The sequence below is a fragment of the Venturia canescens genome, chromosome 1 (assembly GCF_019457755.1).
Source record: "Venturia canescens isolate UGA chromosome 1, ASM1945775v1, whole genome shotgun sequence".
Classification (NCBI taxonomy): Eukaryota; Metazoa; Arthropoda; class Insecta; order Hymenoptera; family Ichneumonidae; genus Venturia; species Venturia canescens.
In genome coordinates, this window is record NC_057421.1 from 13,996,891 (window position 1) to 14,012,392 (window position 15,502).

Consider the following 15,502-nt stretch of genomic DNA (forward strand, 5'->3'; position numbering starts at 1 on the left):
GATATTCGATTAGTCGACAGCTACGACATGCAAATGTCTCATAATAAAGAATATGTGTGTGAAAACGGTTCATATGACCTGCTATTCAACACTACCTCTAGGAGTGGGTTGAAGAAATATTCGCTGTACTCTCACCTCCCACAACCTAGGATTTTGACATTACTAGAATAAGAAATAAAAACAGAAATGTCCACCGCACCGCCTGTTAAACCTCCTCGAGGAATTAAACCCACGAAAGAAATTGTGAGTAAATTTTGTTACTAACATGTAAATGTCAATGCTCGATCTTTTATAAATTTTTTAATATTTACTATTATTCAGAGGTTATGAATGTTATGTGTCTTCTTTTATCTTTACATCATCGTTTGTTTTGAACATTTGTGGATTCTTCACACAGAGTGGATTGTTGATCTCAGTAATAAGAGCTTTATCAGCGAGCGAAACAAACGAACAGAGAGAAGTTGAAAAAGCAAAACTTGAAAAAGAGTACAAAAGGAGTGATCAGCGTCTCGATGAATTGGTATCATTGCATGAACAAGACCTAACGGAAGTCATGAAGGTTTGTATTTCAAAATAACGCTATCTTAATTTTTTTTGAATCTCCCATTATGACAGTTGTGCATTCAATGATTTTTCCATTCCAGATTTTCAGTACTCTATCCGAAAGAGTAACAGCTTCAAGAGAAAAAATCCATGCTGTTAAAGAGAATTTAAATGCTTGCAAACAACTTCTGAGGTGCAGGCGAGAGGAACTTATGAAACTATGGCTCGAAGGCATTGAACATAAACATGTTTTACAACTTCTAAATGATATGTAAGCTAAAAAATTATTATCACCAATATTTTGATTTTGAAAAGATTTTATTGACCAAAATACTAGTTTTAGGCACACTGTCATGTCGATGTATGGAATTGAGAATCCCTTGAAGGGAACTTGAATTGTTTCTGATTCAATAAACAATTGTCGGAATCTTTACAAAGTCATAACTCAATGATTTATAAAGTAAAGTATTATCTCTCAAACAGCTTTCAAAACTCTTTTGTTTCAAATCAGTTGAGTGATAATTACGTCCGTGACAACATTTTAATTACATAAAATTGTTTTACAGAGATCAACTTCGAGATGTACCATCTCGTCTCAGCAACTATTTAAACAGAAAACTGTATCTGCATGCAACTCAATTGCTTGTTTCATCGCTGTCAATGGGGGACGGTAGTCTTGAAGGTGTCGAAGCATTGAGAGAAGTGAGAATGGAACTGGAAGCAAAAAAGCAGCAATTGCATATGAAACTTTTGGAGGAGCTCAGTAGACATTTGTATCATGAGAACACGAGAGAAATCTTCCTCAAAAGACAAGGATCTGGCCGAGATTTTCAGCGAGGCAATGAATCTCGTAGCTCAAGGGGCAATAAAGTCAAACGTGCTCTTCTCGATGTCATGTCTCCTTATCCAGGAACTCAGACATCGAGGTAATATGTCATTTTAAAAAGAACAACATTGAACGTAATTTATTCAACGTTTTATTTTGAAGTTTGTTCTTCATTATCTACACGTATTGCTTTGAAATTCTGATCAATATCCCAACACGACAATAACGATTATGATTCTCATCTAAGAGTACATGAGAGAATTTTAAAGTAATTTTGAAAGGAAAAAAACAAGCCTTTTTTCAATCGACCAATGGAAAATTGCTACGTTCGATAATAGTAAATGAAGATATTTTTTTAAAGAGGAAATATGAACGTCAATTTTGAAGATCTGAGCAATATCGTGGAGGACGAAAATTCGTCAAATCCAGAAGAGAATTCGGAACATTTTATCGCCATAATAATAGAGTGCCTTGCTTTACTCAACAAAATACCCGAAGCTGTGGAGGTATGTAAGATTTGATATGAATAACAAAAAATTTCAAAGCAAAGTCACGACAACGAATTCAACCTAAGAAAAAACCATTTCAATTTCAATACTATTTTTTCAGGCAATAAAAGTTCAAATGCAAACTGAGCTCTTAAATATCATAGCACGAACGTCAGATCAGATAAAACGAAATCAAAATAAGCAAGCGACAGTGAATAAGCAAATGGTTTCACAAAATATGGAGATTTTAGTGAGCGGCACTAACAATCCAACAGAAGGTCAAATATTGTTGTTGGAGTTGCTCAATACTGTGTTCGATCAGATGAGATTGGTTGCTGGAGCTCATTCAATGGCTTTGCGTAGTTTTTCGCACGTTATTCAAAAGTACAATTTACAAGTACGATTATACGAAATGCCCGACGTGTGGAGTAGAATTCAAGCTGTTGTAAGTCATTCATTCCGATATCATTTTCCATTAACTGGTGTAAGCTTAGTGAAGAATTTTTACCGATTTATCAAAGTTTCAAGGTTTTATAGAGAATGATTTCAATTTTTAAAGGTGTTTCAAAAAATTATATAGTTACCGAGATATTAATAAATTAATTAAAGCATTTCCAGGTTTAAAGATAATTTTCATTCCTAACGACAACGTTATGCATCGAAAACATAATGACTGCAAAATAGATTCTGAAAAATATAAAATATTTTTTTGTTGCAGCTCCAATTATTATTGACAGAATATTTGGATATACAGAATATGATTGATGGACCATTCCACTCGACAACAGTTTTGAACGAGCCTACCAGTGACATAAATACTTATTTTGCTCGAAGAAAACCGCAACGACAGAAAACCGGTCGTCTCTTCAAATTCGACTCTTCAACACATCCGAAAGCTTTGAACAGTTATCTTAAAGAACATCGATACAGCAACTTCAGTTTAGTGGTAAATTTCGACTTCCATTTCTCTTCACATCAGATCCCAGTACTATATTTTTCCAAACGCGATTGCCTGCAACCTGATCGAAAGCAAGCCCACACTCTTCAGCAACAAATTTTCCGAGTGTGCGATAATGAAATTACACTAAACCCTCGCTCTTCGATTTGTAACATCGAAAATAATGGTGTATGACAAAGTTGCGTTTGATAAAAATTCAATTATGAAAACTTCAGGAAAGGAAAAAAAAATTTTAAGTTAAGCTTAAAATTTAGGACTTTTCGGTTCGGTCGCGTGCGTTTAGGATTTTACCGTCTTTTTGAATAGAAACCCTTTGAAGAATCTAATGATCGAAATGAAATTTGATTCGAAATAATAATTGTCTTTCGTTGCTCATCGAAACGCCATCGTTTGTTTTGAATAATTTGTTCTTTCGTGATGAATTCAGGAAAATGGACAAACCGTTGGTGATAAAAAACTGGTATGCGAACCTGATCCGAAGAATATAACCTTTATATTCCGACCTATGATGCAATTTATCGAAGAGATCGAACGAGCTCTTGACTGCAAGCCAGGGTAAAACTTTATAATTCTGCATAAACAATTAGTCACATTCCAAGCTTAATTTATTTCAATAAAATCTTCATTTCATCTCACAAGAGAGGGAATTTCTAATGTAAGTAAATTCCTGCTTTCAGATGTCCTTGTACTTTAAACAGTTTTATTGCTGATTACGTTAAGGAAATGTTTTTGGGGAAACATCATGTGATGGTTGCAACAACCATTGACACAGCGACGAAAGGGTCGGAAGCTTGGCGAGCTACAACCCCACCGGAACTCATGAAAGATCTTGGCTTAACTAGACCTCTGTTACAGGTAAAAATTCTGGGTACAAAATAATAAATATCTTTTATGCAAGACCTGAAAGGATACAATAATTTTTCCATACATATTGATATCCAATCTTCTTAAAAATGCACAATTTTTTTCAGAGCACTGTAAAAGTCGAACAATGTGTTGCTGAGCTGAGATCTTTGATGATTGCTCTACCACTGCAGGGTGAACATTTTTGCACACTAGCGTTGAACGTACTGCACAATTATCGAGAAACGTGTAATGCTGCATACCGTGGTATCATACAACCAGATAGTGAAGACAAACGGATATGTTCGGCAGCGTGGCTCAAAGACGATGATATTAGTAGATTCATCAAGTACGTCAAGTTTTCACATCTTTTTTTTCTTTTGAACAGAAATAATTTCAAATGAAAAAACAAGAAACGCTAATTGTTTTATGGATAGTATTTAAAAATAAACGCACTCTCAGTAATAAAAAAACTGCTATATTTGTTTTGAATTTTGGATGTTTTTTTAGATTTTTATGGCAATTAATTACTTTGATTTAACTTTAGCTACAGTCGATCACTCTTGAATATTCAAAAAAATAATTTACGAAAGATCACTCAGAACAGTTTGAGAGATGGAAATGCATACTCCATGAGTGGAACCATTTTTTAGATCATCCGTCGTGATTTCAGAATAATGCGAAAAAAAAATACTTTTTGGGTAACTTTACAGATCGCTTCCAAACTGGGACAATCTCAAGAGCGAAACTTACAAAAAACCAGGAAAACAGACACGTTGGCAAATGAGGCGCCAAGAAACTCAGGACGAGGAGAGCCCGGAAGAAATACGTCAGCGTAATTTACGAGAGGCAGAAATCTTGGCGAGCAATCTGGGCGAGGGTGGAATCAATTCTCATGAAATACTTTCGGACGTTGGACAATTGAGAAGTCTTGCTTTGTTACAAGAGAGCATGGAGTGGTTTGCCTTATCGACGAGATCCTTGATCACAGAGTTGCATCAAGCCAAGAGCGACGTTGATGGACAATCTCTTTTGCCTCCCATGCCAGTATCACTTGTCGAATCACTCCAACAAGTGGCTGACGAATTCGAAGATCTCGCTGACACTTGTATACTTGTTTTACACCTCGAGGTGATTTTAAATTTTCGTTGAAATATTTCACTAAAAAGATTAACAAACTAATACTGCCATAACTTCCAATGATTAAAAAATAATTTTGGATTTCATTAAACAATTAAAATCCATCATTGTATAGAGATCTGTTGTTATAAAAGTAAAGAATTTAAAATTATCGTCCAATATTCGGAGGGTTTCAAATCTTTTGGAAATTATTTCAGGTGCGGGTTCAGTGCTTCCATTATCTACTGCCGAAAGGAGAGTACAGTCACTTGTGCGGCGGAGTAAAAGACCCTCAAGAGGCTGATCCAAGAGTTGAAGAACTCAGTCGAGTTCTGCAGAACATAGACGAGGCGTTGCAGTCTACTTTGCACCCGAAAAAAACAAAGGTAGAGCATAGACATTTGAAAATCTCAATAGAATTTTGAAGTGGGAATTACGAATATTGTTATAAAGTATTAAAGAATTTTTTTTTCTGTTTTTTAGTATATTTTCGAAGGATTGGGCCACCTAATAGCAAAAATCCTCATCACTTCTGCACAGTACATTGGCAAAATAGACGAGAGTGGTATACAAAGAATGTGCAGAAACGTTTTTACTCTGCAACAGACTCTAACCAATATAACAATGGCTCGCGAGCTCTCGCTCGATTACGCTCGTCAATATTTCGAACTTTTTTACGAGACTCCAGAAGGAATCCTCAACAGCGTGTTGGAGAATGGTGCACAATTTTCTGAGCTAGAGTATATGAACGCTTTCCAATTAATTGCCCGAAGTCAGCAACAATACACATCTGTTGCAAAACACCTTGAAAAGTTGTCAGAAATCCTCGGAGAAATTGGGGTTACCGTTTAACAAAGAATCATGTCAGACCACCGTTTCCTGACACATTGATCAATGAGATAACGATATTTCAGGCAATTGGCATGTATTTTCCTCATCACGATACATCGAAATTCCCGGAAATTCCTCATGTTTCCAAAAATTTTAGAAGGAACTTCTGTTAAGTGTAAAAATACGGTATCGAAAAAACAAACCTAAAAATGTTTCCCCTCTCAGCTGTCCAAATTTTGGTACCGATCAGAATGAGGGATTGACAAAAAAAACAACGTGATATTGTGTGAAAGATCAATTGCACGGGTAAATGTGTAAAAAAAATATTTATTTCATCCAATAGTCGCTCGCTCGCCAGTTGCATAATTTTCCACACCAAACTATACATATCCTCAGTAAATACGGGCGATGTGAAAAAAGAAACACGATTCAAAACTGCTTCAATGTTTTCCCAGCTCTCTTGTTTTCTACACATTTTTCAGGACCGAATGGGAAATCGTTCGGATGTTATTTTCATTCGAAACTTCATAGTTTTCATTTTGTCGCTTTATTCAAAATACTGTGCCGAAATTCTTGGACGAAATTCATTGAGCAGTCTGTGATGTGTTGACTAACGCAACAAAACTACGATAAAAATGAGATCTAAGTTAATCGATTTAATTTAGATGAACGCTTAAATGCATAATTGTATATTAGCTCGACAAAAAAATTTCTTAGAGGTTTGATAATAAGAAAAAAATACTTCAAAACGCCTAATTGTTATACTCGTTATATCCGCACTTGTATGATGGTGAGAATGTGATGAAGTTTTAATAGTGAGTAAATTGGAACCTTAGCGAATATTGTAGATAATAGAGAAGTTTAAACAAAACGCTGTTTCTTTTGTAATAAAGAACCCTTCATCTTGTTTGGTAAGAAGCAACTGTGAGTGTTTAGAATTTGTACAAAAGATTCGACAAAACGAATTAACAGAAGTAGCTCCCATTTCGCTAACCAACATAGCACATTTTCCATCGTCGTTCTTCAACTACACGAAGTAGTAAATTATTTTTTACCATTTACTGTCAGGCGCTAAAAACGGCGTGCTAAAGTGGTAGTGATCATTGCATATGGTTGCGTTGGAAAAATTATGAGATTCTGGAGTACATTGTACAACGCGTTCAACTTACAACTCAATGAACGGTCAATAAAATTTCTTTTCACTCTAGAAACTTGGTCTCTTTCTTTTCCCTTTTCTCCTCTCCTTCTCTCATAAAAATAGACCTTCCACGACAAGGTTTCTCAATCAACAAAAATATTGTTTTATTCTTTATCACTGAAACTAACTTTGAAAACATAGTTCTGAGTGAAATGCATAAAAATTTTTCCTTTATGAGCTTTCTTTTTCTACTCTCAGCCAAAAACTTGAATCAACCGTGGTGATGGTGCAGTACCGGTTTAACTATCTAAATTTCAAAATTATCAGATTGGCCGAAGACAAATAAATTTAGATGAAAGGGAATTTCACTTGCGTAAAATTTATATTTCACTCGATGACCTATCACGTGTGCAAAGTTTATGATTGAAGAGCACCTGTGAGGGTGCTTAGGCCAAGGCAAATATTCAATTTCACAGAGCAAATGAGGAAGATATTCGGTGAGGAATTTCACTGCGAACGTTTCGAGAATAAAAAAAATACTTTGCTCGAATAGGTTTGAGATACTGTGATAGAATTTAACATTGAGGGTTGGGAGACTTGGGAAATGTAGTTGCTGAATCTCCAAGCTCAAATATTTCTTTTCGGTTTTTTGTAAATTCTCCTTTACTTTGAGAAAGAGATATATTTTTTATTTTACATTCTATTGGTTTTTGAATTTTATGGATTTCAAGCTACGTCCGAGAGAGGATGTTCAACGGTGCGCAGTTTCACGAGAACTCGGAGATTTTCCCATCAAATTCGTGCTATTTTTATTTCTATTCACGATATGCGTACAGCATAAAACGCGTAATATTCTCTTTCGGAAGCATGAACAATTATCGGAAACCAATAATGAAAAACGGACGAGTGATAACTAAGATGCAATACTGAATGAAATAATACATTTTCTCAGCTCCAACGTCTTCCAATTTGAATTCCAATACTCGACTGCATTGCAATTTTCCACTTAAATTTGAAAACTGTTTTCAAAGAATCATTAAATTTTTCGAATTATGTATACAATATTGGGGAGTAGAGGAAAAATTGAACTAAAAGGAAGTCATCCCAAGAACTAACAACTTCATCATCTTTTTGAGCATTGATTTACAATAATAGTAATAGTAAAAGATTATCTAAACAAAAATGTTATTCGCTACATGGTCAAACAATTTCTTCTCGCTTTGCCCGAAAGAAATTTGAAGATACTTATGAATCCTTATGAATTTTCCATGAATATTTCCTTTTTTAGATTTTTTTAAATACTATAACGTAGAAGATTCAGCATTACATCCTCAAACATTGAAATTTGATAACTTTGCACTGCATTAAAAATCTAGAAAAAATAATTTCACTTATATATAGCGATATCGTAAAATTGACTTTTCTTGTTTAAATTCAACCTAGCACGCGAATATTTTTTCTCTCGTCAAACTGTTTTACCTTATTCATGCACTCTTCTGCGCTCTTGAAACTGACTTCCCAATCAAAATGTGAAAGGTGTGATAAATTGAGGAATATTCACCCAATGTTTTCTACATTCCATAGGAATGTAAAACCCCATAAAGTGCAGCAAAAAGTTCTAAATGTTCCTTGACTTTCAAAAATGAGAACGTTCCTCAAATGTTCGCATAATAATTTTTTACTTTCTATAACTGTTTCAAGAAAAATCCTGGCTTTCTTCTCTCGAATTTCTGCTTCTTGAATTCATCTAATCAATAAAGGTTCCCTGCAAAAAATTTGGGAAAGTGGTTAAACATTTTTGCTTTGTCCTAAACATTGGGGAAGATTGCTCCTCAAGTACCTTTTATTGGTGTTAAAAAAATCGTACTTTTTTCCTCAGTCAACACAAATGAGAACAATTCTTTAATAGAAAAAAAACATCAAATGATGGTGGAAGTTATTTGCCTTATGTGAAATGAAATAGGAAAGAGCAGTGTTTGCTGGATTATCAAAATGTAGTGAATTCTCTTTAGGAACGTAATAACCAGGATCCCTGGTGGTTGGAGGCTAGAGGAAGGTCAGATTTTAAAAAGTACCTTGAAGCGAGATGTATAGAAATCTCTGTAGGTTGAACTTATCTTCATACGTATTTGCTAGTGAAACATTGGTTCGGGGGTTTGAGTGAATGACTGAAAGAGGGGAATTTCTCCCATTGAAATCAGGATGCGTGCGAGTTCGCAAAAAGGGTATATAAAGCTGTGGAATTATTTGTGCTACCGTCAGAACAACGATTGGCGTTCTACACGCGCCGTCTTCTAACTCAGTCTACCAAAACTATAAAATTCCTAGGCTTTCATCAAAATTTTACGAAAATTTAATTTCTGAAAAACACAGCTCCAATACCGGATTGCTCAGTGGAATTGGAAATGCAGCGGCTAACGATTTATACCCTCGTAATCTGTGAATTGACGATGTGTCTTATCGGCAGTGGATCTTCACAGGTATGTCATCCTCAGTTTTCTATACTAGCAGATGAAATCCATTCTGAAAGTCAATATCAAATTTTTGTCAAAAGTATCTCCGGTCAAATTCTTATTTTCTATGACTTTAAATTTTCTTGGAATTCAACTAATAAAAACAATGACGGGAAAAAAATTCTTTTATTCTCAAAGGTGACGTTCTCGAAAGGGTGGGGACCAGGAAAACGAGCATTGTATGAGGACCGATTACACGGAAACCGACCATATGAAGACTGCAAGTTTCACACACAACCACTCGTAGCTGCTTACAACATATTTATGGTAAAAGTAATTTTTTAAAAGATTTTTACCTGGAATTTTAGCGTAAACGATTTTAAAATCTACATAAAATTTATTTTTATGTGTTGATTAAATTAATCGACTGGTTTTCCGAGAAAAAAAATTCCGTTTGAACGATAAATTATTTCCAACTTATTGTTAGTGTTGTTTACAAGATCTAATTAGATTTTGGGGTAAAATCTCTTGACGAGTACTCAGTTTTGAAATTACGTTCGTCGTATTTTTCTGTATATTTTTATTTATGTTCAATGTTTGTTTCAGTCGGAGCTGAGAGAGCTGATAATTTGCGAAGGTCGAAAGATAATGTCATATTCCAAACCATACGATGGCAGCCCAATGGAGGTGAACACATTGATGAATGAACGATAGAAAAAAAATCTGCATCGTGTCGACTCTTTATGATCCGGATGACAAGCTAAGCAACGGAACTTATTTCTAGAATGTACCACGGTTTATCAATGGAGACACGAATAATGTTTAAATGTTTGACGAATTGTATCACTGTGACATCAAAATAATGACCATGGAAACGTACTGAGGCGAGAAACGATGATTGAGAATTGAATCCAAAAAATCTTTCCCTTTGCCCTCAAAACTGAAGGATAAAAAACAAAATTTTTGTTTTGTTAAAAAAAACATTTTTCTATGAGTCTTAAAACTCATAGAATAAGATTTGAACGGTAAAAAAATAAAAAATTAAGAACGAAAATTATGGTCCATTTATTTCAAGGTAATAGACAATTCGTTAGCTTCGTGAGCTTTTAAATTATGACAAATTTTGTTGCAAATGGAAATTTATTTATTGTCTATGGAAAAAAAATATATCAGTCTGAAATTAGCAATGAAATACTCTTCGAAATCGTTGTTTTCATTCGGATTCAGAATCTGACACATCATACGATTGTACTGGTTTGTTTGATGCTGCTGTGCGGCCCCGACCCGACGAGCCCGCGGCTGCGCCATTACCACGTTTTGATTTCTAAATAATAGTACAAATGAATAATTAAAAAAAAAAAAAAAACAGTGCAGAATCCATGAGATAAGAAATAAAATAAAATTCATGCTATGCGAACCTTTGAAACATGAAACAGATTAGGTTGTTTCGATAATGGAAGGGGAGCGATCTGATTACGTAGGGGTTTGGGTTTCGATCCGGAACGTCCTGGAGGCTGTCTCGCCCTCAATTCTGCTGCTCTGCGACTATTACTCCGTTCTAGTTCCCGGAACTGATCGTAGTCCATTTCATCACTCGAAGTACCTTGCTCATCGTTTTCCACTTCTGTGGCGATCGATTGAGTCTTCTTCTTCGGACTCTTCCGCGTTGCGTCGTCCAAAATATTTTGAACCTGCAATCAACGAACGAAAATTTCTAATTGAGCAAAGATTTGTATATTCATCATGATTTTATATTTTTGTAATTATGCATAAATGTTCCAGCTTATAAAAAGTATTTTTATCTAATTTATAGCTTGTAATACACGAAATAATGACACAAGTCATTGTGAACAAAAATATGAGTAAAAATGATCGTGATTTATGAAATGAACGATGACTAAAAACGATTCAAATTATAATTAGTTTTAGTAATTTGAATTATCGAATGACTGCAATAACAGTAGATCAATCAATAAAGAGAAATAATCATTAATATTACAACACGTCAATAGAAAGGAAAAATTGATTTTATTTCCGGAGTCTGTTAGAAACCTTCAATATTACTTCTTCCTTCACTGTATCGAAATAATTCTAGACTCACATCACGTCTTTCGGCCCCATCTGCCTCAGCAGCCTGTCGTTCCTGTCTGTATTCTTTCAGTTGTTGTATTATTTCCTTCTCTTCATCGATATCAAATTTTTCCATGTACTGTAAATTTTTCTTTATCTGATGACTGAAATAATGAAAATATTTTTTAATCGAATATGTCAGGTTTGCAATGTCTTTGAACAATAGTTGTATACACAGAGAAAATTGAATTTGAAAAATAGTCATGCAGTGATAGCGCGGAGTTCTAAGTTTATTGCGAAATTATATGAAAATTCGATCAGATTTCCTATCTGAAAAAAAAATTATCGTACTGCACAATAAAAATCAATAATCATTTCTCTCGGTGTATTACAACAAATAGTTGGGGTGAATGAATTATTATACTTAATGACATCTTGAAAAGCATCATCATCAGCCGCCTCGACATATCTACTCAGTGCTTCGTTTAAACCATCAACGGATAATACTGTTAATTGATCTTTTTTGTCGTCACGGGAAAAATATTTTTGTATCGAGCCTTGAACGGACACATTCCAATCAATATCGCCCTGTCGAATTTTTAAACAATGCCATATTTTTTTATCCAAAAAAGTAAAAGAATGTATTAATAAGTGCAAATTATAATTACTTCATGTTGAAAGCATTCGTTCATATCTGCAAAATCCTCGTTCTCCTCATCGTCTCGAGCTGAAGATTTTTTCGTGCTTTCTTTTCGAAATATGATCATATCACGCGGGTTTGCTACTGTATCATGATACTTTCGGGATATTCTGGGAAAAAAAATTTCAGCAAAATATTCAAGGCCGGAAATCACGAGCCGGTATTCGGAAAATTTCAATAACTAAGGAAGATAATTGGATCGATAAAACATCACGATTTCAGAATTTAGATTCGTTTGTGTACTAAGTATTTACAGATTCTGTATACAAAGTTGTGCTGTGAATTCGAGCCAGAGGTATCCTGACATTACGTTTGAAGGTAAGACAAAAAATCTATTGGATTTCATCAAAAAATTGGTAATTCACAAATACGGGAGTTCAGTGCTCATTTCTTATGACGGTGATGTTTCATTAGTTTTCCTTTGACGTATGATAGTGAATACGATGAGAAACGCAATTTTGATATCGATGGATTCAATCGAACAGGAAAATTTACCTAGCGGGATCGAATAATTGAGCATCTTCGTCATAGAATATCCTCAGTCGAACTAAAGGCAAAGTAGGTTGTTGAGGATGACCTGAATGGGAGGAAATAGAATAACGTAGTTAAGTTCAGAGCTTGAAGGGATGTTTCGATTATTCATGATTTCATAATAGAAAATGTGTGTTCAATTGAAATTCGAATTTTGGATCCACGAAAAAATAGTTCATTCTGCACAATTTTCTTATTCTGAATAAATTTTGCAATGTGAATCTTCTTTGCTGTAGATGAAATAAAAGTTTCTGGATCGAAAGTATATTGTGGAAAACGATAAATTATAAAAAAAAACTAAGATAAATATTTACAACGACAAATGTGCTCAAAAGAATTATTTTTTTCGTCATTAAAGATTTTCCGCTACCTTAATATTGTATGAGATATTATTGTTTAATGATCATGCCGTTCAAAAAATTTTGGAGTCGTTTCAAGGTGGAGCTCCACTTGTAAGTATTTACCAAAATCAATAAACGTAAAACCTGAACAGATATATATTCTCACTATAAAGATGCAATAAGAAGTAGTAACGAACCTGTTAATTGTAGCGCGGTTTTTGGAATGATAACGTTTTGTATGTATTCATCGATGTACTGATAAACGAAATCGGCAAGAGGTTTGGTATAATCAGCCTGAATGTCAACGTCCTTGAGACGAATACTTTCGAAAACGAAGGGCCGAACGGTTTTCAACTTTATCGGTTTCATGTTGAAGCGTGTTTTATTAACTTTCAATAAGCCAACATGTTTTTCTACCGCTTCACCCTCGCACAGAGATGTCGCGACAGGACTTCCTGCAACGAATGGAATATTCCACATACAATATTAATGAAAATAGCTACAAGATATTGGAACTGGAATTATGTGAAAATAAAATTTGGCAAATTTTTTTTTCCAATTACTGTAAGTTTTGTGGTAAAACTTTTGCGTGGAACAGAAAAAGAAAAATTTTGCATATATACACTAATTTTGACTTTCCCCGATCCATCATATTTCATAATTTTTTTTATCACCAACCTGGCTGAGTGATATAATAACGCCGGGGAGGATCAGCGGAGTTATCTACAATTTGTTCCGGTACAACGCGACACTGATGCTCGTGACCCCAAAATATCAAATCCAAGAACGCTGGTAACTTGTCCTCTGGAATGTAACCATTCGTTGTGTGCTTGGCACGATTTTGATGGAGTACAAACATTTTGAATGGTTCCGAAATACCGCTTGGCTGAGGGAAATTGATCTGGAACCGTGAAATTTGAAATACACAAAAATTAGAATTTACATTGCTCAAATCGTGTTCAAAGTGGAATATTAGTTAGAAGGAAAATTCATAAATGAAATGAAAATTTTGTTATACAACATTCTCTGTGTCATCAAGAAATATAGAAAATAGTCTGAAATTAAGTTTTTCTATATTTTTTAGTCCAGGGTTTACTGGCACTATATTTGATTCAACCTTATCATCTCTGAGCAGTCTTGATAATCGCTGATCGTTCATGAAACTCAAGCCATACACAGACACAAAAGTTTTGCCCTTGTTGAATACCAGTGGAGGAATCGTAACATCGTTCAAGTCAGCCCATTTCCCAAAATAATTGATAAATCCAGAAGCCCCAAGTATGTCCATGGTTCCAGTTGATTCAAAACCTGGAAATTATTCCAAATGAATTAATTTTTCAAATATGATGAAATAAATTATTCTCAAAATTATTTTTTTGCTTTCTCTTACTTGGGTTATCATGATTTCCATGAATAGAAAAAATTGGCATTGCCACGTTCAAATTTGGATCTTCATAGTTGACCACTTTTTGAGATGCATGAGGAAAAATGATTTCAGGATCGCTCAAAAACTGGATCTTGATATCGCTGTCGAAATGAATTTAACAACATAGAAAAGTTTCATGAAATATGTGAAAATTTTATTTCATCCATAACAATTTACCATAGTTATTGCATTTGTACCATTGTTTGGTACTCTTATTTGCACATTTAATTTTTTTGTAGTCATGATAAAAATTTAAAAAAAGTACAATCCAATTGAAAATGCAATGGTTTAATATATTCATATAGTATCTAGAGAAGTTTTCCAAGTATTTAAAACATTCTTCATTTTTGAAATAGAAAATGACAGAACAGTATAAAAGATGGTGTGAACTCTTTCATATTAATTAATTTTGCGTGCTATATTAATTTCATTAACCAAGTTCCACACAATTAGCGCATCAAGTTAGACTTAATTTGAATTAGTTTAGAAAGAAAAATTTTATGAACTAACCGTTCTCCCAAAGTATATTTTTTCAGCAATTCCATACATTGCAATACAACTTTCTGTGATGGTTTGCTATCATGAAACAAATCACCTCCGAGCAATATAAAATCTACATCATGTTTCAAAGCAAGTTTCAGTATTTCTTCAAACGTAATAAAACTATCGTTTTCTTGTACTGTAAAACAAAATTTCATTAAATGTAATATAACAAATCGGAGAAGAGCATTGAAAGAATAATCATTTGTCAATTATTACATCTTTTTGTGCTATGTTCATAACCCAAGTGACAATCAGTGGCGAGTAATATTTTCATTGTGTCTTCTTCGCGAAGCTCCTGACTCGATGTATCCATTTCCTTGTCTTCCATTTCTTATTGACTTTTTACGTTATGTTTTATTTACACTCAAAAACAAATGTGTTTGAATCGCGAAGCTAAAAACTAGAAAAATGACATGATCAACACGTTGAAGCACGTTTATTCCAGAACTCCATAACACATTTGAAATTCGAAACAAATGTAATGCGAAAACTCGATTTATATCGAGAGTCGATTGCCCCTTTTCGTACTTTACTATTTCGCGCCGAAATTTGAAAACTATACTCCAATCTGCCTTTATTATACACGTAGCATTTGTTATCCATTTGACAACAGCAGATAACCAGAAAAGATTTGGAAAACTTTTTTTCAAAAAAAAAAATGTCTTTTTCGTATATGAATGTAGTCGTTTTCT

At 34.2% G+C, this 15,502-nt stretch overlaps 3 protein-coding genes across 4 annotated transcripts; 2 read left to right on the forward strand and 1 right to left on the reverse strand.

Annotated features, from left to right (window-relative positions):
* The first annotated feature begins 59 nt into the window (after positions 1–59).
* Positions 60–6,815, forward strand: Sec8 (Secretory 8). Of its 2 annotated transcripts, XM_043430111.1 has the most exons (13): positions 60–243; positions 398–559; positions 645–814; positions 1,110–1,469; positions 1,731–1,875; positions 1,979–2,302; positions 2,576–2,803; positions 3,243–3,370; positions 3,493–3,670; positions 3,787–4,007; positions 4,372–4,789; positions 4,996–5,163; positions 5,261–6,815. In XM_043430111.1, the coding sequence occupies exons 1-13, from the start codon at positions 187–189 to the stop codon at positions 5,627–5,629; spliced, it is 2,928 nt and encodes a 975-aa protein (XP_043286046.1). In that variant the 5' UTR covers positions 60–186; the 3' UTR covers positions 5,630–6,815. The 2 variants fall into 2 exon arrangements, with proteins under 2 accessions (XP_043286046.1, XP_043286055.1); XM_043430120.1 differs by lacking the exons at positions 60–243; positions 398–559; positions 645–814 and adding an exon at positions 898–1,003.
* Positions 6,816–9,019: 2,204 nt separating this feature from the next.
* On the forward strand, positions 9,020–10,127 carry LOC122416987 (uncharacterized). The gene is made up of 3 exons (XM_043430176.1): positions 9,020–9,226; positions 9,398–9,526; positions 9,806–10,127. The coding sequence occupies exons 1-3, from the start codon at positions 9,152–9,154 to the stop codon at positions 9,911–9,913; spliced, it is 312 nt and encodes a 103-aa protein (XP_043286111.1). The 5' UTR covers positions 9,020–9,151; the 3' UTR covers positions 9,914–10,127.
* Positions 10,128–10,240: 113 nt separating this feature from the next.
* On the reverse strand, positions 10,241–15,257 carry mre11 (double strand break repair nuclease mre11). Its single transcript, XM_043430129.1, has 12 exons — positions 15,027–15,257; positions 14,778–14,946; positions 14,232–14,368; positions 13,959–14,149; positions 13,520–13,742; positions 13,039–13,296; positions 12,465–12,546; positions 11,938–12,079; positions 11,694–11,857; positions 11,301–11,433; positions 10,618–10,890; positions 10,241–10,523 (listed from the first exon to the last, which is right to left on the reverse strand). Exons 1-12 carry the CDS (start codon positions 15,136–15,138, stop codon positions 10,413–10,415), a joined length of 1,995 nt encoding a protein of 664 aa, XP_043286064.1. The 5' UTR covers positions 15,139–15,257; the 3' UTR covers positions 10,241–10,412.
* Positions 15,258–15,502: the final 245 nt, after the last annotated feature.